The following is a 25,991-nucleotide window of genomic DNA, read 5'->3' as shown; positions in this document are numbered from 1 at the left end:
GTTTACTGCCAGCAATGAGAAAAAGGACTGAAACCTCCCACATTTTTAATGCTGAGAGGAGGTAAGTCTCTGCTTGTCCTTCCCATCTGGAAACCACGGAAGACTTCAGACAATTTTCCAAACCATAATTTGGAGGGCAAGGAACAAAAGAGGCATGCTGTCTTCTCCCTTCTCAGAAAACTCGTGTGGGTTTCCGATTCTGGTTTGGAAAGCAAGAACTAGCTCTGTCATCATGGACAACTTCAGTCAGCACTAAAGAGAAAAATGAGAGTGAACCTGTGCGAGACTGAGCAGGGAGTGGAGGGAGCACATCATCCTGCAAGCTCGTTCAGGTTCCAATCAGAGTTTGCAGGATTGTCTGAGCGGAGTATACTGTATGTTGTCTTTTAATGGATTTCCACCATGAATTATTATTTTAAACTTTTTAAAACAAAAGAAAACAAAAAAATGATTGTTTGGGGAGAAGATTTTGGATAATCCAAATTTAGAGGTATATCATTCCCTAATTTTTTAAAAAATAGATTTTTACCAAAATTTGCATTGAAGTGTCACAGAATTTGAATCTGCAAAAAGATGTGTGGTGCCCCCTCAAAAAAAATCCCTAATGTAAATAATATCAATAGGTTGTATCCAATGTTAGCCGTACTCAGAGGAGACCCACTGAAATTAATGGACAAGACAAGCATAGATTATTAGTTTCAATGGGTCTAACTCTGAGTAAAACTTTGTTGGATACAACCCAATAGCAACATACTTCAACAATGATCATTTTTACACACATACACACGCGCACAATATTAGAAATCCTTCTCTCTAAAGGAGGAAGCCAAATTGCTAGTACAGTATATTTTAATTGTTTTTCTTAATGGTTTTACAAAAGGCCAAAGCGATCAGTATCAATAACACAGAGGCAGATTCAGATCAGTTTAACCAGGCTGGCTGGTGTCAAGCTACAATTCATGTTGCAATAGAAGATGAATGGGTCTGTGCAGGTCCTTTGTCTTCTGCTGAATGCCTGATTCTGTAAATCTGTGCTTGCCTTTCAAAACAGAGGACTGTGGGACTGACTATGCACAGCACTAAAGGCTAGAGTAGAAACGATAAGAGGCAGGTGTCTGTTATCTCTTCTCTGCTCAGTGGGGTCCAGAAACATAGCATATTCCACTAATTGGTTAGGGCTGTAGAAAACAGGGCTAGATTAATCAGAGCAAGAACCTGGGCAACAACAAGAGGACCCCCCCCCCGCAGCACAATCATTCCTTTAACCAGAGCATTCTATAAAGGAGAGTTAAGTAAACTATATCTAACACCTGACAAAACAGCCAAATATGGCACACTGATGCCCTTCAGCGCTGTTCAACATATTATAACACACTTTGAACAGGACTACAGGTAATAATGTGCTACGTCTTCTGAAATGACTATATAACCAGCTCCTGACAGCTGCAGAAGAGTTTTAGTGTGGAAGGAAAGCAAGGGGAGCCAAAATAAGATTCCTTTAACCAGAGTGCGTGGAAATGGTCTGCCACCAACCTGAAAATGACTTTAGCTGGAGAGCATGCCTTGAAGTTTATTATTCGGACAAGGCCTTTCGTAGGCAGTTATGGTGATCACAGAATGATAGAGCTGGAGGGTACCTCAAAGGACATCTAATTCAAACCCATGCCAATGCAAGAAGCTTTTTAAAAGAAATCTTTTAAAACTGCATGTATTTGGTGACTTACCGTTCCTCCATGAGTTCCCTGATGGATGCCACCGTTGGTCCTGACCCCAGGTGAGTGTAATATGGCCCTTCATCTTTTTCGACTATTTGTTCTGTTTAAAAACAAAACCAGGCAGTTATTTCACCTCAGTGTCTTTGCCCTTTTCCTTAGCAAAGGCAACAGGGGTATTTGAAGTTAGTTAGGTTGAAGAAGGGCAGAATGAAGCCTTCAGTCACCCCACTGTAATTGCATAGACAGGGAGACAGCTGGGAGACAGACTCATAAAAACATAGCTGGGTTTTTAAATTGTGTTGTGATTTATGAAATGTATACATCACAGGTTGAAGTAGTCCAAAATTATTTTTCATATAAATAAAAATAAAGTTCCTTTATTCTAGGAGTGGGAAACTGGTGTCCTCCAGATTTGCTGGAAGACAATTCCCATCATTATCCCTGACCACTAGCCATGGTTGCTGCTGGAGTCCAACAACATCTGGCCGACTGACCAGAATGCCAGTAGGCAGTTTGGCATCCTGGCCGATCAGCAATATAGGCCTGTAGGATTCTCTAGATCCTTGTCCGGCTTGTCTAATATCACGATTCTTGATTCTTTCCAAGAGTCTGACACTTCTTCCCCCTTTAGAATATCATTAAACCGGCATAGTAAGGATGGAGACAGAACATCTACAAGTTTCTTATAGAAAATGCCATCAAGGCCATCTGTACCAGGGGCCTTAAACGTTTTGATGCATTTAATCGTGTTAGTCAATTCATCCTCTGAGATGGGGGCTGTTATATTTCCACTGGTCTGCGGTTAAGCTCTTTAAGTATTTGGAACTCAAATAATGTGATTTTTTTCCCCGCACCCACCTTTTCCGCTATATATGTTTTACACAAATCTTTAAATTTGTCCCTTATTGCTTGTGCATAAAGTATTCTCCCCTTTGTCCACTTTCAGTGAAGTTATTCCATTCTTAATTTAACTTTTGTAAAAATTTTGTGCCAAGATTTTTGAATTTTTATCTCCTAACATGTAATTTTTGATTCAGATATTGTAAATCGAATAAATAAAATAAATAATGAAGTCAATATTTTCCCCACCTCCAATTCAGTTCTCCTGTGAGAAAGTTTGCCATAAATTCTAGTTCCACCTGTCTTCCTGTGTCATGCCTCTAAGATTAAAATTTCTGCAAGTAATTGGTTCCTTATTCTTCCCCTCTCTTTTTCTAAATGGCTGTGTTTGCTAATTAATTCTCGCCTGATGTCTGCTTTCAGCGTATCCCATAATAATGATACAGCATATTGATCAGGGTTAATAATAAAAAAAATTCCCCTATCTTTACTCTCAATCTATCCAATATTTCTTTATGCTGCATCAGTATAGGGTTTAGTCACCAAGTGGGTTATGTTTTTGGTTCAGGATGAATTTGCAGTTCAGTAAATACCAGACTGTGGTCAGAAATTAAGATATTCCCAATGTAAGACCTATTGATGTTACTAGAGAGATTATTACCACATGATATGTAGTCTATCCTGGAATAAGACTTGTGACAGCTGGAGAAAAAGGAAAAATCCACCTCTGCAGTATTCAACAGTCTCCATAAGTCCACTAAATTATGAACTTGAAGCAATTTTTCAAGTCAGGATTATAGAAATTAGTTTTCTGGCCTCTCTTCCTATTCACTTTTGGATCAGAAACCCAATTCAGATCACTCCCTATGATCAGCTCTCCTAGTATTCCCTGTAGTATTTGCAATGCATTTCTTTTAAAAAAATTCCTGCCCTGTATTTGGACAATAAATAGAGCCATGCAGTTGTCCTTTAAGAAACAAATAGCGACTTGTGGGTTCTTTTAAAACTTCCTGAATCATGAATTGAAGATAGCATGAGATCCAGATGCTAACTCCTCTGGATTTGGAAATATCTGGGGCTGAGAACCATGTTCCTTGCATACCATTTATCAATGGAATAGGTTCTGCCCTTTTCTTTTGATGAGTTTCTTGTAACATAATCATATCTAGGTTCTCCTTTTTAAGCATACCCAAACCCTCCTCCATTGAATCACCATCCCCAGACCATTTACACTCCATGAGCAAACATTAACACTCATCTTTTATGACTCAATGTAAAGCTTAAAAGTAATGCAGTCACACTGGGCATTCGTATAACAATGCAACAGTTGGTTATATCTTTCCCCAGACCCCATACTTTCCCCACTCAACCAGTCAGAAACAACAGCAAAAAATATAAATATAACAGCAACCTCCACCAGCACCATCGGTTGGGTGTCTGCATGATTCTGCTCCTTAGAACCATATGGGTAAGGGATAATTGATGTAGGGACATCAACTCACCCAGACTCCCTCCCTCCAACTCTCTCTTAATGTGTGTTGTATAACAAAATATCTAAACAAGCTGAAAGAAGAAGAAGAAACCTCCACAAAGATAGTAGAAAAAAATCATCTCAAGAACTTTTGGAGTGAGACAGCAGATATCAGATCCAAAAATGGTCGCCAGCACTCCCCGTAGTGCCTTTCAAGTTATGTGTGTGGCAAGGTTTCCGGGCGACCCAGAGGAGCCTTGGGCTTGTTATTTTTCTCAGACTTTCCCTTCCAGTCATAAAGATGATCAAAGTGGCCATTGTCTTTGTTATCAGTAGCTTCATCTTGGCTTTCACTCCTGTCGTCGTCTTGCAGCTTTAATTCCGACGTCATGAGTTTCGCCTCAATGTGAGTAGCCACCATGTACGTGCTGTAATCAAGTACGACTTTTAACATAAAGGGGTATCTGCATTTGTAGTGGATTTCAGCTTCCATTAATAGAGAGGTGTAGGGCTTAAAATCTCTCCTTTTCTGAAGCATTTCAGCGCAAAAATCATTATATATCGAGACAGGTACATCCCCATTTTCACATTAGGGGTGTCCCTTGCCGCCTTCATGATATCATCTTTTAATGATATTATTATATCTCTCAGCCTCTAGCTAGGTAACAGTTTGGCTTCAGGCCCCCACGTGCACTCTCTCCAAGTCAGCTGGAGTGATATTAAATGTGGGGAACGTTTCTTTTTTTTTTCAATTAATTTTTATTCAAATTTTCAAAACCAAAACAATACAAAAAGAAAAAACACAAATTAATAACTAATACAATAAAAAAACGGAAAAAAAACTATTGACTTCCGATTTGTCGTAGTTCAGCTATAAATCTATAATATATAACAAGCCTGTCTCTTAATAGATTATAAAATCACCTTCCTCCAGCGGTTATCTTAGTTGGTATCAAATCTCATTAACATCGTATCATTTTATTCTTCCACAAAAAGTCAAAGAGAAGTTTCCAATCCTTGAGATATATGTCCATCAATTTTTTTCTAGATAGACATGTCAATTAATCCAACTCATCAAGTCTACTAAGTCCAGTAAATTCAAATCGCTCTTCTTCCATTATCCATGTTGGTTCCATCTTCCATCTTTACGCACCCAATAATCTTGCTGTCATAGTCATATAATAAGAGTCTGATAGGAATTTCCTTTATCACAGATATTTCCTTGACATCAATTCCGAACGTATCACTGAAGTATTGTTGCAAAGCCGCATCTCTGTTCCTCTTTTTTACAGAATACACTAGCACATCTCTTGAAGGTTTTTCCATTGACACAAAACAGGGATTAATTCTGTAAACTTTCTCCATTTCAAGTTCCATCAAATCCTTCCAGTCCAAGAATTTTTTCGAACCGATAATATCTTTATCTCCAATCTCTTCATCAATTCCTTCAGGGCCAGCGCTGAGTTCCAAACCGTAATATTTGTCTCCAGGATCCATCACAGCCAGGAAATCCAAATCTTTTTCCAAGTCCATATTTAATCCAATCTCCATAGTTTGAACCTTGCCTTTAATTTTTCTTTCATCCTTTTTTGGTTTTCCAGATCTATCTTTATTCTCATAGAATCCTGAATTTCTTTCAGCTCCTGTCTCATTTCGCCAATTTCAATTTTCAACGCTTGTCTGTTATTTTTCAGTTCTTGTTTTGTTAGCTTAATCCCATTCATTATTTTCTGAAACATATCTAAAGATAAAGTCCCTTCTTGTACATCCATGATCTCAACCATCTTCTTAATTGTCATTCTTAAAACCAAAGGAACAAAACTCCTTCAATTTTCAATGTCCCAAGCAAAGAACAGTTTATTTCTTTATCCAGTTACAAAGGAGTTAATCTTTCAAACCAACTGACGTCACACTCTAGACAGCACGGACTTCCTTATCTCTTATATGTCCAGAAGTGCAAAAACAGCTTTAGTTCACAGCATCCAAATAACTAGTAGCAGAAAGAATGAGCAGATTCGTCAAAAAAAAAAAAGAAAGAAAAAAGTAGACCGGAAAAAATAGTCCCAGACATATATTACTCAAAAGTCTTATAAATCAAAAAAAAAAATTTCTCTTCCAATTAGAAACCCCTCATCCATTTGTAATCTTTATAATTTCCATGCCAGCTTTTTGCAATAAAAAAAAAAAAGATAGGCTATTTTTATTTTCTTCCCCTTAGTTCCGTGAATAAAAGAGAAGGTTATGACTCACCCAGGGTTTCTTAACTGCTGGTTCTTTGACAAATCTCTTTAGCTGTATCGATAACAAAATAATGAGCATAGACAGGAGAATGCTTGCCTGTTAATCCGTTTTTCTTTAAAGAAAAAAAAACAGCTCACTTAATCAGCTGAGCTAGCTAGAAATCCTAGCTCCGTCCGAGCTGCTGGAAGACCTTCTTTCACAGACAATTCTAATGAATTCCAGCCTCCAACAAACACAACAAAGCTGTGTGGGAAATCTCTACGTTTCTTCCTTATCCTTATTCTTCCTTCTGACTGGTTTTAAAACTGAAAAGTTTCATCCAAGACGGGAGCCCGTCTCAGAGGCAGCACAGGCGGAGCGATCCTCCTGGGAAGTCAAATGTGGGGAATGTTTCTGCTGGCCACCCTGCAAAAAATATTTTCGTATCAGACCCTTCCAGAGATTCTGGGACCCCACATACCCATATATTTTCTCTGCGATTGTGGTCTATACGGTTCTGCAACTCTGTTGTAGTTCTTTTTAGCATCTTCATTTCATTTCTGTTTGGGGTCCCCATCTCGAATGCTACATTAGTAGTCTTTGCCATATTGGCCAACTGTAAGGAAAAATCCTTAATTTATTTTTAAGTGGTGTGATGTCAGCTTTCCATTCCTAAAGTTCAGCTTTAAATTATTTAATAATGTCCACCCTCAGTTCATAATCCTCTTTGAAAAGGCGCTGTGCTTTTCTAGTCACAGTTGGGCCATCCTCTGTAGCGTCCTCAATCTCCATTTGGGCTGTGCAGACTTCGGAACATTGCTTTTAAAGATTTCTGGGAGAGGGGAAGACTGGTTTGGTGGTGTTCCCCCAAGTGAGACATGGGAGGAGTGTTGGAGTGATACTATCATCTTCCACCTGAGAGAGTGGAATGCGCCTACTACTGGGCCTTAGTTTGTTATCTGTGACCCTAATCTCCCAGCTGTATATTGTGTAAGTTAATGGTGCTAGGATGTGTCTGGGTGGGCAGGTAGCAAGACGCTGGAGATGCACTCTCCCTGAAGGAGCAGGCAGGCAATCTGGGGCTGCTTCTGGATCCAGCTGTCACTGGAGGACCAGGTAGTCTCAGTGCCTTTTATCAGCTGCACTTAGTAAGACAACTATGACTGTTCTGGATCGGGAGAGCCTGACCACAGTTGTTCAAGCACTGGTGATTTCAAGACTGGATTACTGCAATGCACTCTATGTTCAGCGTCCTTTGTGCTTCACCTGGAAACTGCAGTTAGTGCAGAATGCTGCAGCCAAATTGCTGACAGAAGTGAGATGCTGTCAGCATACAACATCTCTGCTCAGAGATAGGCACACTGGTTGCCACCGGGCCAAGTTCAAGATGTTATTCTTGGTATATAAAACCCTTAACAGCTTGGAACCAGTTTACTTGCAGGACTGCCTTACCCCATATGTGCCCACTCAAGCTCTTTACACAGCGTAACTGGCACTGTGGCATGTGCCACATAATAACCATTCCACACTTGTAAGAAATCGTTGTTTCAGTGTGGCAACACCACCTCTTCGGAACTCCCTGCGCCTATTGACATCAGATAGGCACCTTCGCTGTATTCTTTTCAGCACCTGCTTAAAACATTTTTGTTTAGGCAAGCCTATTCAGATGCATAGATGCTTATGTATTTTAATTTTTTGTTGCTGTTTTTAATTTGTTTAAAAAATGTTTTTAATTGCTGTTCTTTAACTGTTTTATCAATAATTTTAATGTCTTTTGTAAACTGCTTAGAGGATTTTTTTACAATCAAGCAGTATATACATTTTAATAAATAACAAGCCAGTGGGGGTGGGAGGGAAGGAGGGCAATAAGGAGATATAAGCATGAAGTGTTATGGGCAGGCAGGGTAAAATGAAGTTGGAGGCTGCATATGGCCCCCGGGCTGCAGGTTGCTCACCTGTGTTCTAACGGACCATAATTTGAATAATGGACTAGTGTTTGAATATCACTATAGCAACCTTCTCCAATCTAGTGTCTTTCAAAATCAGATATTTTGCACTACGATCAGCTGTGCTGGCTGTGGTTGATGAGGGTTGTAGTCCAAAACATCTGGCTTTGGAGGGCACCAGGTTGAGGAAGGCTTCACAATGGCATCACATCACAGATTTGAGCAGAGCCCAGTAAGGCTGCCATGGTCTACTGATCACTGTGAGAGTTAAACAGACATACATCCAAATGCACTACACCTCTTCATTTCAGATAAGAATCAGGGAAAGGCTATCCCCTTCCTGCCCTGCTGGTGGGCTTCTCAGAGGCATTTGGCTGACCCCTATTGGAAACAAGATGCTGGACTAGAAGGACCCTCCCCTGGCCTGAGCCAGCCAGGCAATTCTTGTATTCATAATACAGCCTTTTAAAAAGAAATTTCCCAACTCTTATCCACGCTGCCTTTGCATTTTTACACACTGCTTTATAAGTTAGATCTTGGTGTTGGTTGAACAGGTCTTTTAAAGGCTTAATGGAGTGTGCAAGGATGTTTCTGCAAGTAACAGGAATTTTTCCACATGCAGCAACAACCTCCCACTTTGCCAAAATTTTCCAAAACGCCCTCATATATACATGCACAATAGAGGGAAGAAACCATGAGCACTCCCTTTTTGAGTGCATTGTTTTTATTAGCCACCAGTGTCCTCTGCTGCTAGAAATACCACATTTTGGGGATGCAGGTAGGGCCTACATAGTTAGTCATCACACAGCAACAGACTCACTCACTCACTCACTCACACACACACACACACACAGAGAGAGAGAGAGAGAGAGAGAGAGAGAGAGAGCCATACAAGACACACTGGACAGAAGTTCACAAAGGTCTAAACAGAATTCCTCTTGCCATTTCCAGAAGCAACTTCATGCAAAACCACTACCAGCAGCGACTGCTACCTCACCCCTGCATCCTCCCTGTCCTGGCTCTGGATACAATTACATCATTCATTCATTCAAAACATTTTAACTCCGCTCTTCAGCCAAAAATGCTCCCTGAGCTGCTTATATAAAATCATTATCAACACAGTTCTTGAAAGAAGGGGCTCTTCCATGCTAACCCTAACCCCCTAACCCCTGATGAGTTGCTTAGTAGAACATTCATCTTAGATGCTTTCATCTTAGGGATTCGTAATCTTCTCAATGGAACAATGGCAACCTGTTCTGGCTAGGGTTGATGGGAGTTCTACTCCAAAACAGCCAGACAGCATCAGGCTGGGGAAGGCCAGAATCGAGCATAAATGGTTCCAAATTCATTGGCCATGAATCAGATTTTGGTGTACTTTGCCTCATCTATGTCATGCAAAAGTTGGCAGAGCAGCCAACCTGCCTGTGGACTGGACACCCCTCGCTGGATCATCATCTTGTAGTGGTGAGTGCGCTTGCGTGTTCCAATGAACCCTGTGAGCAATGCCGTCGGGAGTCATGTACTCCCAGCAGGGTCATCCATGGCGGTAAAGTCAAGAGAGATGAACCAGACAAAGAATGATCCAAGAATGTCCTCAACGGCAGAACAGGCGGAGGATAACAATGTGTACTTTACAACGGCTGTGAAGGCGGATGAAGGCTGCAGCAGATAAAAGACTTCTGATTGTCGTGGTATCCATGCCATTGGATCAAACCCTTTTTCTGTCAAGATGGTGTGTTGATCGTCGTGCGCTGATCTCCCCACATAAAACAAATTCACGCACAGGCGTTTTCCAAGCAAAGTCCTTATCTTGGAAGACAATCTTACTTGGCCGCAAGTGATCGCCAATGAAAGGAATGAATGAATGGACTGGACAACGTATCACTCCATTCAGAAAAATACAACAGTCGCCACCTGCACCTTGGGTTCAGTTCAGTGCTATGATACTCTCTTTCACCAGGAAACACTATTCAGAATGTGACACAATTCTGTTGGCAGAGCTTCAGGTAGTGGCACAAAGGAGCTACCATTTGCTGCCTTCACAGTGGGGAGGAGAGCCTGGCTGGGAGTCCAGAGTCTGTGAGTTCAAATCCCTGCTCGTGTCTCCTGGGAGTCAGGGGCCAGCTGAAGATCACCCCCACTGGGAGTGGCTCAGGAGTCACGTCCCCTGCCACCTGTGCAGCCGTGGGCAAGAGTCCCAAGGAGCCCAGTTGCCCCCCAGCTGGCAGTTGCAGACAAGGAAGGGGCTGGCTTGTGCAGCTGTGGAAAGCTGAGCAGGCCCTGGCCAGCTGGGGAGGACTAGCCTTAGCGGGAGGCAATGGGAAACCCCCTCTGAATGCCGCTTACTAGGACAACCCTGGGATCGACTTGAAGGCAGTCCATTTTCATAGATGCCACTTTCAGGGAAAAGGGAAAGGGCAGTTCTAGCCCTCAAACCCTAGAAGAACCTGGATGATTCACAACCACTTTCAACCAGCCATCACCAAGGACTCCTGTAACCCTAACTGACTGAATTAAGCAGCTGCTGGAGTCTCACTGAAACCAATCCGGCTGCTCATGCACTTTGTAGAAGTCTCTGCCAGGGCAGCGAAAGCCATTAACCAAGACACAGCACGTTTTTTTCACATTTGTGGCAATTGTTGGAAGCTGCACCTGTGGCGTTGCCCTTCCAGAGCGGGCATCAGAACAGCGAATCGTGAAGCATCTCCTCCTTCCCAGATTCACTCTTGAAACAAACAAAAAGCAATCAAACCCTCGAGCCAGAGCAGAATTGCTGCAGGTCTCTTTTTCCTTGCAAACTGCTGCTAATGCGATTTGCTACTTTGGTTTCTCTGTTTGAGCGTAAACACAGCTGGGCTTTTCTTTGGAGCCTGGTGGACATTAGCTCCTGGCCAGGCTACACTCAGCTCAGATGCCAAGCTGTTTTAAAGTAACAAAGGAACCATAACAGAGATCCTCAAAATATGTTTAAGTCTTAGCCAGTTTTGTGGCTACAGGAGGGAATGCAAAGGCATTATAAGCCTAGTCTACTGACCAGATGGCCTGATTTCAGCTATGAGTAGCCAATTAAGGATCAGTTACTCTGTGACACTCAACATGAAAGATGGCTTTATAACTCTCTTACAATCAGTTTTGCAAATAAGCCTGCAAAAGTTGCAAGCCAACATTTGTCAGGCTCCCCTAGCTGGTCACTTGCAAGAAATTCTTATTTGCCATCGGTAATCAGCCACAAAGCTACTTACAACCTGATTTAATCAGTCATTCCCTATCAAAGACCTTCACTGAGCCTTTTTCGTGTTGCAAAAACGCACACTATTACCCCTCTGAAAATATAGTAAGGGAGATAAACTATGCCTTCTTTCCAGTGTGGTGTAGTGGTTAGAGTGTTGGACTACAACCTGGGAGACCAGGGTTCGAATCCCCACACAGCCATGAAGCTCACTGGGTGACCTCGGGCCAGTCACTGCCTCTCAACCTCATGAAAAACCCTATTCATAGGGTCGCCATAAGTCGGAATCGACTTGAAGACAGTACATTTACACTTATTTCTTTCCAGATGGAAAAACTGAGCCCACCATTCTTGAGAGGCAAAGGGCAGCCTTACTGGACAGGGGCCAGGGCAGAGCAGCTGATTGCAGCTGAAGGTTTAACCTGAAATACTGTGCTATTTCAAGCAAACAGCGAAATCTAAGGCGACCATTTTAATCCCTGTTATAGTAAAACCCTTCAAGAACTTAGCAGGATAATACAGGTAGGTTCATATAAACATTTGGAGGGGGTATTTCAGTGGCACCTCTGAAAATATGATTGCCTGATGAAATTGCTAGAAAAAAAGAGAGAGAGATGACAGTTGGGGAGGATGGATAATCCAAGACTCAAAATAAGGAGTGAGTGGACTGGCTGATGGGGTGGGAATAATGAGGAGAGTTGCAAGGTCTAGTGCTTGGAGAGCAGCGTGCATATGTTCACATTTTGCCTTGATGCCATAGTTCTCAAGACTGTTCTCACCTGCAGACAGTTACAGTAGGGCCCCACTCATACGGCGGGTTACGTTCCGGACCCCCGCTGGTAAAGTGAAAACCGCTGTAAAGCGGAACACATTGACTAACATTGACCAAAATGGCGCCCGACAGCCAAAAGAACACCGTAAAAGCAGAACAAGCGCCGTAGGAGAGGGCCTTTCTGCAACTGACAACCACCGTATCGGTGGAACGTTGCCAAGCAGGGACCTACTGTAATGAATTTTTAAATCTGAATTAGAAGAAGCTAATTCGTTTATTTTTTTTTAAAAGACAGCAACAAAGAACACTACACAATGAAGGAGGCTCTCAAAACCCCAAGTCCTTTATTGTGCCATGGTCACAAGAACTGCACTTAGTTAAGACTTTGGGCAGAAGCAGTAACTGTCAGATGTCCACTGCTAGCCCTGCTCAGAGTTAGACCCACTGAAGTTAATAGACATGGCTAACTTAGACCCATTAACTTCAATGGGTCTACTCCGAGTAGAAGTTAACTGGATATGACCCTTGGAGCTTGGGCAGTCACAGCATGTCAGGGACCACACACTACCAACCCGGGGCTCTCCTTGCCCCGTCACAGTCCCAGTGAATGGCATTACCACCACGCAAGAAGGGCGGTAGGGCTCCACCTCAAGCCCTGCAACTGAGCTTGGCACAGAAAGTGATACATATGCTAATTGCCTAACTCATATCATTATTTAATTTAAATAAAACATTTATTTGCTTTGTGCAGCAATATGCTATTTTCATATTAAGAAGCCAAGGGCAAGCAACCCCAAGTCTCAGTTTCCCTCTTGCTCAGAGAAGAGAGTTTTGTTTATAGCAGGGGTGGCTAACCTGTGTCGTTCCATGTGAACTACAACTCTCATCAGCATGTTCAACAGTCAGGGAGGATGGAATTTGTAGTTCAACAACATCTAGAGGACCACAGGTTAGCCACACCTGGCTCATAGCCTCCTGTAGAACTAGAATAAAGTGCAAACACAGAAAAAGAGGAAGCAATCTCAAAATTACACACACAGGCAACTTGGTGAATCACTTCCTGTTACGTGCACTCCCTTCACCCCCACCATACCCTAGCAGTTATCCACAAGTCTGTTCATCTGTGACCTTAATGAGGCCTGCTGTGCTTGCAATGGCTGGGTGCTACCCAGGAAGATGGCATGCACACAGCATGGCAGAGCTGTGTCGGCCATCAGCAAGCCTGAGGTTCATGACAAAACAGGAAGGCCAATCTTGCTTCCCCCCTGCATCCGCAGTTTTCATGCATGTAAAAGGAAATCCCCACTTATTGAAAGAAAAAATGTTTCGTACTTTAAAATGCAGATTATACTTGCGGGGACATCTGCTGAATGACACAGGCACATTTAAAATGACCAAACTTCCTTGCAAAAAAACCCTACAAGCAACAACCTGAAAATAATTGGGCCCAACTTCTGTGTTTTTAATACGGGGCGGGATAGCTATTTAAATGTGCATGTGCCATTTACAATTGACAGTACCACAATTTTTATCCATCACACATTTCTTTTGTCACTTAAACTCACCTTAAAAAGCAAAATATGACATGAAAACTACTTCTAATAACGTAATGTCTGGCATTCTGAGACTTGCTTTTTAAATGAATTCCACCATTGTTCCCAAAGTGGAAACTTCCCATGAAGTTTTCCATATTTTCTGGTATGAGTTTGCAAGCAGGTGCCAAGGGAAACCTTTCTACTGAATGGAATGTCTAGGTAGACACAGTGAAAGATGAGAGGATGGAGAGGTAGGGAAACAGCCTTTTCCCACGCAATGCTTGGTGCAGACGTCATGACCAAACACACACTTGTAAGGTGCCTGGGGATCAAACCAGTGACTTTTACTGTCTGCACCATCTGGCACTTCTCAGATGAGGAAGTTATCGGACATTATCTGCTGCTGTGCTACAGAGTCAGAGTCACCTGAGGTCTGGCTGGACCTATAAAACTGCTGCTTCATGTAACTAACTCTTCTCAGTAAGTAGTCACATAGACAGGCTTGCCTCGCCCTGCCTGGAACATGACCCATCCCGGATCACATCATTGTCTAGGCAGCCTTCCCTAACCTGGTGCCCTCCAGATGTTGCTCAACTACAGCTCCTAACATCCCTGACCATTGGCCATGCTGGCTGATGGAAGCTGCAGTGCTACAACATCTGGCAGGCCACAGATGTTCCCCATCCTTTCTTTACATGCAATACAATGTGTGTGTGTTATGTAGAGATGTAAAATTTCCAGAAATTTTGAAGCCATGGAAAAAACCTGTTTTTTCACCATTTTGTTTCCAGACAAAAATGGATTTTTTTTAAAAAAATGAAAAAATGCAGTATTAGCAGTTTTTACAGATTGAAAGTCATTTTGTTACTTCAGGAACATGAATATAATTATGTACAAGTTGGTCTGGCATAAAATTATCACATTTGGTATATTAAAAGTACAATTTATTCAAACAATTATTACAAATTAAATTTACTTTTTTAAATTTTTACTATTTTTTGTAACAAATGGACCTACAAGCTCCTAACTGTAAGGAACCTCTTTCGTTTTACCAGTTTATGAGGAGCAGGCAAAAAACAATTTAAAAAAAACAGAAGAAACCATCAAAATTAATAACAAAGAAAATTATTTATGTCTCCGCTAGTCCTCCACAGTGTCAAGCAGACATAAAGCATCCACTCCCACAAACAGAAAAAGGGGGGTAGCAAGATTCAATGAAACATCTTATTCATCACACTAAAATAAAACATTCCATAATCCATATTTTCTTCATTTTTTTCAATTTTTCAGAAAAAAAAATAAAAAGGCTTCGGGAAAAAACAGAAAACCCCCGTTTTTTCCTGAATTTTTCTGGGTTTTTCCCTGGCCTTCACATCTCTAGTGTTATGCGCCTTCAAGTCAATTACGACTTATGGCAACCCTATGAATCAGTGACCTCCAAGAGCATCTGTCATGGACCACCCTGTTCAGATCTTATAAGTTCAGGTCTGTGGCTTCCTTTATGGAATCAATCCATCTCTCGTTTGGCCTTCCTCTTTTTCTACTCCCTTCTGTTTTTCCTAGCATTGTTGTCTTCTCTAGTGAATCAGGTCTTCCCATGATGTGTCCAAAGTATGATAACCTCAGTTTCATCATTTTAGCTTCTAGTGATAGTTCTGGTTTGATTTGTTCTAATACCCAATTATTTGCCTTTTTCACAGTCCATGGTATCCGCAAAACTCCTGCAACACCACATTTCAAATGAGTTGATTTTTCTCTTACCCGCTTTTTTCACTGTCCTGAAGACATTAGTGTTCCAACAAGTCTTTCCAGCTGGATGAATAGGTCTCTGCTATGGGTGTCTACTTGGTATTGCATTTTATCTGCTGCTATTTTCTGTATTGTTTGTAAACAGGGGGTTTTTTAGCTGTTTTTAATGCATTTTGTACATTCCCTTGAGATGTGTGTGGACGGCAATAAATAAACAAATAAATAATAAAAATGCATTCCACTTCTAGTCACTAGGATTTATGACGCTTGGGGCAGGGATTTATGGGCCCTGACAACTCAAAGGTCTCACACCCTGGAGTTCCAGCCAATTTTTAACCATGGGGTAGGCTTTCAGACTAAATGCTTAACTACAGCTAAGGAGAATGCACAATGTTTATACATTATAACTACGTAGGGCAGGGGTGACTAACTTGTGCCCCTCCAGATGTTGTTCTAACTCCCATCAGCCCCAGTCGCATGGCCAACAGACAGGGATGATGGGAGCTGCAGTCCATCAGCATCTGGGGAGGGTGAAGGTTAGCCACACCTGACATAGGGCCAGTAAGTGGGCTGAGGCCTGTGGTTACCCTGCAGAATTCATGTTGATCACACCAAGTGCAACTTCCTCAAACCTTGCATCTACTGCAGCAAGAGAGTTTGGAGATATTTGGAGAGCTTGCCTGGTGCAGCAGCTGGCACATTGCTATAGAAACTTATATAGAAACTTATAGTTCTAGACCAAAACATCTGAGGAGCACCGGATTGGTGAAGATGTCTTTACACAGTGGCTGTGGCACTCTCAAAGTTGGGAGTGGCTGACTCTAAGTCACTTTGAAGGTTTCTGAGGGACAAAGGAGTTTGTGCCTCTCCCCAACCCCAGCCCCCTTTTCTCACCCAACCCTTATTTTTATTCCAGACACATCGTCATGGCCCAGTTCCAAGAGAAGGAGACAACAAATCTCAGCTGGACAGCAGCCACCCAGACAAATGATCAATAATGGGCAGAGGGCGCCGCCTGGTTTTATTACCAGCAGCTGATGGCAGAAGTCCTGGATAACCCTGTTTGCCCCCTGCTTTCTCCATACATCATTTTTCCCCATACAGAGAAAGCTGGTGTGCATAACGCAAAGTGGAAGGGTGCTCCTTTTTGCCTGTTGCACTCTCACCCTGCAGCCACCTCACTGCAGGAAAGAGCAAAGCTGCCAACTCCAAACCCAAAGAGGCCGCTGCAGCTCTTCCCTTCACCTGTACTCAGCTGCAGACAGACTCTTCTCCCAGCCATCTCACTTGGATGTTTTATTTTGTACGTCGCCCAGAGTGGCTGGATAACCAGCCAGATGGGCGACTAATACATTCAATAAATAAATAAATAAATATAGTCAGATGCTGTGGGCATCACATGGTCTTACATTTCTTCACAGCATGTAAAACGCAACAACTTTTTAACATTTGCTCAAAGTTGGGAATGGTACCACTGCACCCCTTAAATGGAACAAGCACCATGCTTGTTGGAAAGACAGAAATAAATATTTCTTCAACCCATGCATAGTTAACTGATAGAACTCACTGCTGCAAGATGTGATGATGGCACTGGATCAAAAGGCTTTTAAAAAATGATTGGACATATTTATGGGGGAAGCCTATCAATGGTTATTTGCCAAAATAGCTAAATACAACCTCCATGTTCAGAGCCAGTGGACCACCAAGTGCTCAATGCTGAGGACAGAAACAGGGCAGGAGAACAGTCACCCCCCATGCCATGCTTGTGAGCTTCCTAGAGACAGTTCACCACGCTAAGGTGTGGCTTAGTTTCTTGTGAGCTGTGGATAAATATAAAGGAACTAAGTAAGGTAGTAGCGTAGGCCCCACTCCCCTCCCAGAGGAGCACACAGTTAAAATGACTCTGTTGCTCATTTTTGTGAAAGGCATTTTTTAAGGGCGGCTGACAATCTAGCCTAGTTCAACCTGAGTTGCAGATTCATTTTTGTCCGAGACTTGCACCAGAGTAACACAGAAAACTTCAACACTGTATGAAAGAGCTTGAAATCCTGATGCAAATATCATGCCACTCCACACATGTATACGTACACACCCCACTGCTGAAGCCCATTCTCAGGCAAAATCCCCTTTCATCACTAGAATTCAGGATTATTCCTTTGCAAAACACAAGGGGGCAGGGAAATCACATGACTCACCCACGCAGTCACAAGTTGGGAACTCTGCTTGAGCTTGCTTGGCAGGTGTGTCCAGCAAACTTTTGGTTGGCGTGTCCAGGTACTTCAAGGGAGATTCCAGAAATCCACTGAGAGTAGGCATGAGCGGCACTTTATCCTTGGTCGGTGTCCCTTCCATGGAAGCAGTGTCTGTGTTTTGGTTTTCATCAGAGTAAAAGCACGTGGTGGACACCACAGTAATAGCACCAGAAGATTCGATTTTTATCTGCTTAGGGGACCGGGCTGCAAAAGGGTTTTCAAAAGGCTGCCCGGCCCCCGGCAGAAGAGGGAACGTTTTGTGACCCGCATTCAGAGCACCTGTCAGAGGCAATGGGCAGTCCTTGGCAGCCGGCACCTGGAGAGCTGCATCTGAGCCTCCTGGAGGCTCTGGAGAATGGCTCAGAGAGGACAACGCGTGCAGAGAAGGAGAAGGAGGCTGTGCTGAGAGCGGCCCATCAGAAAGGTGCAGTGGAGCTGGAAGCTCAGCATTTTGAAAGCTGAAATTTTCTCCAAACTCCGCCTCAAACTGTTTGATCAGTTCCTCCAACTTCTCATCCATCGCAACAGAATTGTGGGCAAAAAGGGGGTGGTCTGCCGAGTTGGTGGCCCTGTGGAAGGCTTCCTCGTGCCCATTGCCGCAAGCAAGAGCAGATGAGCATGAGGCAAAGCCAGAGACAGGAGTGGTAAGGGAAGGCGAGTCGCATGCAGAATTCTCCGGGTAGTAGCAACGGCTCTCCTCCTGGCCGGGGTGGCATGTTTCCTGAGTGTTGGGAGCTGGGCTTCTGTTTTCAAGTAACTTCTGCAACGGAGACTGCTCTGCAGGATTGGATGAGAAGGGGAGAGGAGGCAAGAGCTTGGGAGGGGTGCTGGAGAGCTGCTCAGATTGCACCTCCTTGCTGGGGCGTTCAGGAGTGGCCACCAAGCGGAGCCCTTCCAAGCTGATCTGCCTCACGGGTAGGAAGAGGGGCTGAGCATCCTTCTGCCTTGACCTTTTAATCTGGACCTGCTTGCGCAGTGGCTTGGCCGGGGCATTTTTCTCAAGCTGGATCTTCTTCCTCCTCTCCTTGGCGGGCTTTTCCGATGGCTTTGGCGGTGGCAGCGGCTGGGCTTGGGTGCTGGGAGGCCACCAGCTAGGCAGCTGCTCCTGGGGGCTTCCTGGAGGCATTTTCAGGTCAGGAAAGAGGCTGCGCTTATGATGGAGGTGTTGCTGCAGAGCCTTCTGAGTTCTCTTGTGGAAGTTAGTCTCTTGCAGGAGTTGGGATAACTGTGGACTGGAGGAGGCTGGCTTGCGGTAGCCAGGGCTCTCGTTCTTCAGGGCAAGAGGCTCCTGCTTTGGCTTGATGGCTTTCACTTTGCCAGGCGTCACTTCAGGACGTTTAAACACAGATTTGATGCAGTCTGTGGCACTGCCCAGTAGCTGCTCCAACTCAGCCATGGGATCGCTTGCCAAGGGAGACGGCGGGTTGCTGGGATTCAGGCTCCACAGGCTGCTTTTCGGCTTGCTTTCTTCACTCCACTGCTCAGGGAAGTCCACCTTTTGGGGCGTAGAGGAGGAGTTGGGAAACAGGCCTGGTGGCTCCAGGTGTCCGTTGTTGCGATCGAGGCAACAGGGGACGAGATCCTGAGCAGCCTTCGCTCCCTGCCGCCAGGAGGATGGTGCGGAAGACACAGGAGGCTGGAAAAGGTGGTGGCTCGCATACGGTTTGGAGGCCTGGCTCTGGTACAGCTCGGCACTGGATTCAGAAAGCACCGAATTGGGGTTGTGTCCTGGGAAGCGGGAGGACTGCTCCAGCTGATCCTTGGAGTTGAATGCCATGGCTTGCAAAGGGCTCTGGGGAGGAGGCGGAGCCTCTTGGGCTGGCTCAGGAAAAACAGACGACAGCTGGGTGAGGGCTTCAATAGCAATGGCCGTCTGGAGGCTGATGTTCTTCTCTTTTGCAATGTTCAGTGCACTTTCAGTAAGAGGGAGGGCCTCCAGCGGGCACGGAGTGTGCTTCTCCTCTGCCGCAGGCACCCGATTATGATTAGCACCATTGTCTAAGGGGGGTTGATGAGCTTGGTTAAGAGGCTGTGGTGGGCAACTCTGGTCCTCTCCAGCAGCCGATCTGATCTTCTTCTCCAGCCATTCCAGGTAGTCTGGGCACTCGGGTCCGTCACAGTTGCAGTTGGGTGGTTTCATGCCATCTTTTGCCCAGCTAAGAGCAGCCTTCAGAGTAGTTAGATCCTCACTGCTAGAGCAGGAGCTGGAAGGAGGCACTGCCAGGTCATCGCCCATTCCGCTGCGATTCATCTCAGCGTTAAATTTTTCATACAACTGCATGCTCAGCAAGGAAGGCGACAACAGAGGGGCCATCCCATGTGAGGACATGGCTGCTTCTGCCGCCGCTGAGAAAGCCACCAAGTTCTGGGCATCCTCCAAGTTGGCATTGCTGGAGGAGTCTCCCTGGCAGGGGGCAGCTGGCGGGCTCTCCCAGTTAGCCTTCTGCTCAGCGGAGGAGGCGCTGAGCCACGTGCTTGTTTCCATTAACATAGCCCCTCCTCCGGCAACTTGTTCCCCTCCTCCATTTGCCAGGCTAGGCATATGGCCTTCATTCAACCTTCTTTCTTCAACATGGCTAAACGTCCCTTCTTCCATTTGGCCTGTTTTGGGTCCATCAACTGAACTGCCCTCCAAACCGGTCTGAAATAAGAGAATAGAAAACAGAAAGAATGAGTTCTAAAAATGAAAAAAAAATAGTTCCAAAATGACTAGAAAAAAACAAGAAAGAAAAGTCCAGTTGCATCTTAAAAGGTGGACAAATATTTTGGCAAGAGCTCTTGTGGACTGAACACAAATACGCTATGGTACACCTGGGTATACATTAAGGTCCTCTCAAGGAAGGTGGTAGGAAGGAAAGGCCACCTGACGTTGAAAATGGCAAAAGAATTCCAGATGCACCAACAACACTTAGATGCCAAATGTCTATTTCTAACTACAAGCAAAAACATCATATCTAAATCTGGATCACTCCAAGGATCTCTCCAAGGCAGAAAGCCATTTAAGCCCCCTCCCTATTCCCCCTTTTATTACCTTTACGCTTCTACCCTCACCTCAGTGATCTTAATATTAAAGTTCTTGGTCTTCTCTCTTTTTCTTTCCCAGGCTCCATCCCTTTAACTCTTTCTGCCTCTGTAACTCAGCTCCGGAAAATTTGGTCAACATGTCACAAAAGTTGATGACAGGATGTAGCTGTCACTACAGGCCAGCAACTCCATTTCACAGTGGGAAGGGTTATTATGTGGCATTTGGGTTCTAACTCTTCCATTTAGAGCTTCCCAACTAAGATGAAGGTGGACAGCCAAAAACCTAGCAACCAGGTTAAGGGCTTCCCCATTTTCCACTCCAGAAAAGGCCAGTGTTATACATACTGTATGATGCATTCTTTAACATACATTCATTTCAATGCATATGCTTGCTTTATGCAAGTCACACCATCCATATCAACAAATAGGACAAGGCCCTGTTAGTTAACATTACTGAAAACATTTCCCTTAGAGATACTTAGTCAATATATCCTGTGATCCAAGATAACAGAACCCTTCAAAACAGCTTCCTCACCCAACCCAGTCATTCATAAGAGGCCTAAACACAGCTATCACCCTGGTTCAAGCCCATTCCACCAGCCACACCTGGCCCTGCAGTTTGCCTCTTGCATATCTACTGCTATCAACCTATGGAGTGTCGCCACTAAATCTATTCCACAAGTCCCTATCTGTGGCCATTTGTCAATCAGCTGATCAGGAGTTGGAGTGAGCTCCTTCAAAGGCACACAGTCTGCAAGCACCAACAAACAGCTGATCATCAGTGCCTGCAAACCCTGCTCTGATGCAACTTTACCTGTCACACACCTGATGTCATATATGACACCACGTGTAGGACAGGTAGTCATGAGTTAGCAAAAACAGCCTCACAGGCTAAATGCGGGGGCTTGTTGGGCTTAATTAGGCCCATGGCTCCTCACAGCTATCCTAGAGGTTAGTTTGGAGCTCAATGTCATTCTCCAGTTCCTTATTCCTAAAGAAGGTATGGAGGCAATTCTATATTGCCTTGTTCTGCAACTGATTGAGGAGGAAGCCGACTGCAAAACAGAGAGTGAGAAAACGCCAGTCAAGCGTGCGTCAGACCCTTTTCAAATCCATGTCACGGCTTGCATCCTAGCCCTCTGTGGCTGGACTAGTAGCTCTTCTTCTGGGTCTGTACATCTCCCCTGCATCACCTGTTCTCGCTGCATGAGGAAGGTGGGGCTGTGGGAAGTGTGTGGGGATTGCTTAATTGTATATTTATTGAGATGTTTTCATTAGTTTGTTGTTTATTATTATTGTTTGGCTACTTATATACTGTGTATATTTATGTTTCTTTGTTGTATTATTTCTCTGTTGTACACCGCCCAGAGAGCTATGCTAGTCGGGCGGTATAGAAATTTAACAAATATATATCAATGTGCGTTGTGCAAAAGCGAAGCTTTGGGTCAGAGAAAACACTATCGCATCTTGAAGGTCATAGTCCCTTTATGGAAGTATATCATTTGGTGTGGTCCACAGTTTTTCTTTTTTTTTTTGGTCCAAAGATCATACCACCTCCAGTTCCTTATTCATTATATATTCATTGGCAAATGTTGGTTTGGTTCCAGTATGCTTGAACAAAACCACAGAGGCAGGCAGGATACAACCTAGGGTGGCTCACTAGGGACAGTCTGCCAGTGTTGTGGATGTCTCATTTGGGTGCTTAGTTTGGAGTACACAGCCCCAGTTCCTTATTTATACATATCTTGGCAAACTTTGACACAGGACAGCATACTTGACAAGCATTTTGTGCAAAAAACAAAGTACTGGGCTGCCCACAATGCTAGTGCATCCTATAAGCAGCATTCCCCTTGTTGTGCCAGTGCAGAATGCATGGTGGCCCAATGCTTATTTAGGGGTACACACCCCAATTTCTTCTTCATTTGTACATGCATCAAAACCAAGTGTAGGGTCAGACGCAATCCTAGCTCATCTGGTGCTGCAGATTTGTCATTTGGGTTGTCCCAGGCTTATTTGGAAGTGAAATACTGCCCCCCCCCGCCATTCCTTATTTGTATGTGTGGCATGGGGCCATCATGCATTAAAGCATGCTGTGGAAAAACAATGTGCTTGATGAGGCAGAGCCCCTCCCTCCTCTGTGCCTGTCATGGAGATGTAAAGAGATGCAGTCGCAAAAAGCTTATTTTGGGATGCAGAAGCACATAAAGTTCCATTCCTTTTCTGATGCTTCTCATGCAAATCTATGTCAAATAAGCAACTGGAAACCAACTTCAGTCTGCCTCCCTCATCTGTAGTCATTTCCACAACCACCAGTCAAACTACATCAATGTTATCTTCAACAAGGGACTGAGAAAGGGGCAAGATTTGAAGAGGGCGAGGCGCTGGCTCTTGCAAAGCCAGTTGTATGCAAAGGTAGAATGAGAGGCTGCCTCAGAGGGCAGCTGCAGAGCAACATTAAGGGGCAACAAATGTTCAATTAATTGCCCAATAATTATGCCTTGGATCCTAAGAGAAATTAAGGTTCATGGAAGGAAGGCTTGCCGTCCTCTCCTCTCCACTGCAGTTACCTGCAACTCCTAAAACCCTCTTTGGAGAGTGAAGAAGGCCCTCTTGAACAATGTCAAATGGGGAGTGGGATTAACTTTCTTATTTTAGGATTCAAGCCTATGTTTTTACCATTATCTCCCCCCTACACACACACGTACAAAAAAAATTGGATTTTCTTCTCTCAGGCACCATCCTATCTTTATCATTTATTTTAGTTGTAATATTTATATTGCTCATACTTACTTTGTGTATGTCTGTATCTTTTGTGTGTGTGTTTTTAAATCTGTTTTTAGAATTCTTACATGGTTGTAATAATATCAAAACAGGAATGCTTTTAAATTTTTTAAATTGTGTTTTTAAACTGTGTTTTTAAATTTGTATATTTGTTTTTAATGTTTTTAATTCCTGTAAACCGCCCAGAGTGCTTTGGCTATGGGGAGGTATATAAATGTAATAAATAAATAAACAAACCACTTTTCACCACAATGTGCTCCTAAATCAGTTTCCAACACAAAATAAAACAATGCAACAGTAAAGACAGAAGAAACCATTAACAACAGTGGCAAAAGAAAAATACACAGTCCTGAAAGACCAAAGCAGATTTAACCAAGCCCTCCAAAAGCCTGGCAATTTATGAATGGGTACGTTTTAATTTGGCGACAGAAGCCCATCCTGCGATACAGCTACCTATGTGTCCAAGGGGAGGGAGTTCCACAGTTGAGGCACAATTACGAAGAAGGCCCTGTGTTGCATCCCCACACAGCAAACAGTACTTGCTAGTGAGACAACGAAAAGGGCCTCTCTGCCAGTTTGAGAGCCAGGACTGCCAGTATGGGAAGAGGCACTCCATCAAGTCCCTAGGGCCCAAATCATTCAGGGCTTTATAAATTAAACCTTAAATTGGGTCCAGTAACACACAGGCAGCAGTGCAGAACCTGCAGTTAAGAATCAGAGCGCTGGAACAGCACACCCAAGACCTAAGGACTCCTCAGCCTAGGAGTAGTACTAACTCATGCTGGGAAAGCCCTCCGAAGATTGCCAGGTTGCCCACTATTTGTGCCTCTTTCCTATGCAGCAGCCTGTCAAAGGAACTTACGCTCTACACTGACAGGCTAGTGGAGTGGACAAGCCCCAGCAAGTGCCATTGCCCTGGCGAGTCATTTGCTGCCCTGCATAAGTACCCACCCACAAGTACGTATGCACCACAGACAGCCTCCCTCTGCGTGAGCTCTTGCCAATGTGAGGTGGAGCCATTCTCAGGCAGCAGATAAGACAGGTCTCACAACTGCTTGGGCCTCATCCAAGTCGGTCAGGGATAGGGCAGCTGCCCGGCCCTCTTCTCTCAAAGGCTGCTCAGCTTTTCTGGCACAAGGTCTGTCGGCGCTCCAGGGGCAACTTGTCCAGAGACAGAAAGGTGGGAGAGGTGGCTAGTTCTGGCAGCCCACAACAATGACCGAGTCTGCCCTGCAAACCCTACAAACGTCTCTGACCTGGAAAATGTGACAGACTTCCCTGTAACGTTATATCAAGGCAAACTGCAGCCTGCTTCCAATCTATATATGAGGTCTAAAGCCCTGGAATTGAAAGCCATGGAAAGATCAGCAGCTTTGCCTCTTCCTTGCCTCACAGGTGTCCAGAGAAGCACTAAATCACCGTGTGGCAATGCACACTGCTATCGACTGGGCTGCACCCTAGGGGTACGGCAGTAGATGGCACCCAGCAAAATGTCACCACACATGTAAAAAAGGCTACCCACACAATGCGCTTCAGTGTGCCCATAATCGGGCAACATGCAATTTTATATTGGATTTTCTTCCCTTATCGGATTTAGCAGAGGGGAAGCGTGGACCACTTGGATGAGGAGGAAGTTGTGTGGACATCACTCACTCACTCACTCACTCACACACTCACAAATAATGGAAACACAAGCAGCTTCAAATACACATTAAACTCCAGGGTGGACAAGTCCAGCAATACCTCAGTTGTTCTTAATTCATGGGGTAAGAAGAAGTGCACATGTACTGCATTGGGCGTTAAAGATCAAAAACAGAACCTTGAACCGGTCACCAGTTTGTTTCCAAGACAAGTCGAAAATAATAATCAGGAACACATTTCCCATCTTTTCTCTTAGCATGCATCATCTACCAGGGTCATCAAGGCAATTTCCTAAGTAAAACCTATTTCAGAGTCCTAAATATTGAACTGATCCAGGAGTTGCTTTCTGATCCTCCTGCAAGAACCAACCAGATGAAAAAAAGGTATTGCCACAGTGCCTTCCAGGTCAGAGAGGCCCATCGCTTCTCCTCTGTATTTCATACTATAATCCAGCACCAGCCACACAAGTCGTCTATTATGCCCACAGAGGATATTGCCAAGACACATCTGAAAACCATTTCATTAGAAAAGGGCTTGCTGGTGGGACCCAGAGGAGACCCTCCCCTCGCTGAAACCACCACTTCAAAGGACAGGTATGAGAGGCAACACTTTTCTTTCTTCCACAAGAAAAGGAAGCAACAACAACAAGCAAAACCAAAGTGTGTTTTCCAAGTTAAGATTATGTTCTAGGGAAGCTATCACGTGCTAAAAACTATTTCAGATTCCAAGAGGCCAACATAAAACTTTTTTGGAGCAAAATTCCTAGTCTCCCCCATGTGAGTTTATCTCATACATTTCACAAATTTAATCCAAGTT

At 44.0% G+C, this 25,991-nt stretch overlaps 1 protein-coding gene across 10 annotated transcripts in view; it reads right to left on the bottom strand.

Annotated features, from left to right (window-relative positions):
• Positions 1–25,991, bottom strand: part of TET3 (tet methylcytosine dioxygenase 3) — a 137,338-nt gene that overhangs the window by 24,631 nt on the left and 86,716 nt on the right. For all 10 annotated transcript variants that reach the window (XM_061593473.1, XM_061593463.1, XM_061593464.1 and 7 more), the window contains 2 exons: positions 17,673–20,370; positions 1,725–1,815 (listed from right to left, as the gene is read on the bottom strand). In XM_061593473.1, the coding sequence (XP_061449457.1) occupies positions 1,725–1,815; positions 17,673–20,325 (2,744 nt within the window). In that variant the 5' untranslated portion in view covers positions 20,326–20,370. The remainder of the gene's footprint in view (positions 1–1,724; positions 1,816–17,672; positions 20,371–25,991) is intronic.

The sequence above is a fragment of the Rhineura floridana genome, chromosome 12 (genome assembly GCF_030035675.1).
Source record: "Rhineura floridana isolate rRhiFlo1 chromosome 12, rRhiFlo1.hap2, whole genome shotgun sequence".
In the NCBI taxonomy this organism is placed as follows: Eukaryota; Metazoa; Chordata; class Lepidosauria; order Squamata; family Rhineuridae; genus Rhineura; species Rhineura floridana.
Note: the sequence above shows the minus strand (reverse complement) of the source record. Positions and strands in the feature narration are given on the sequence as shown.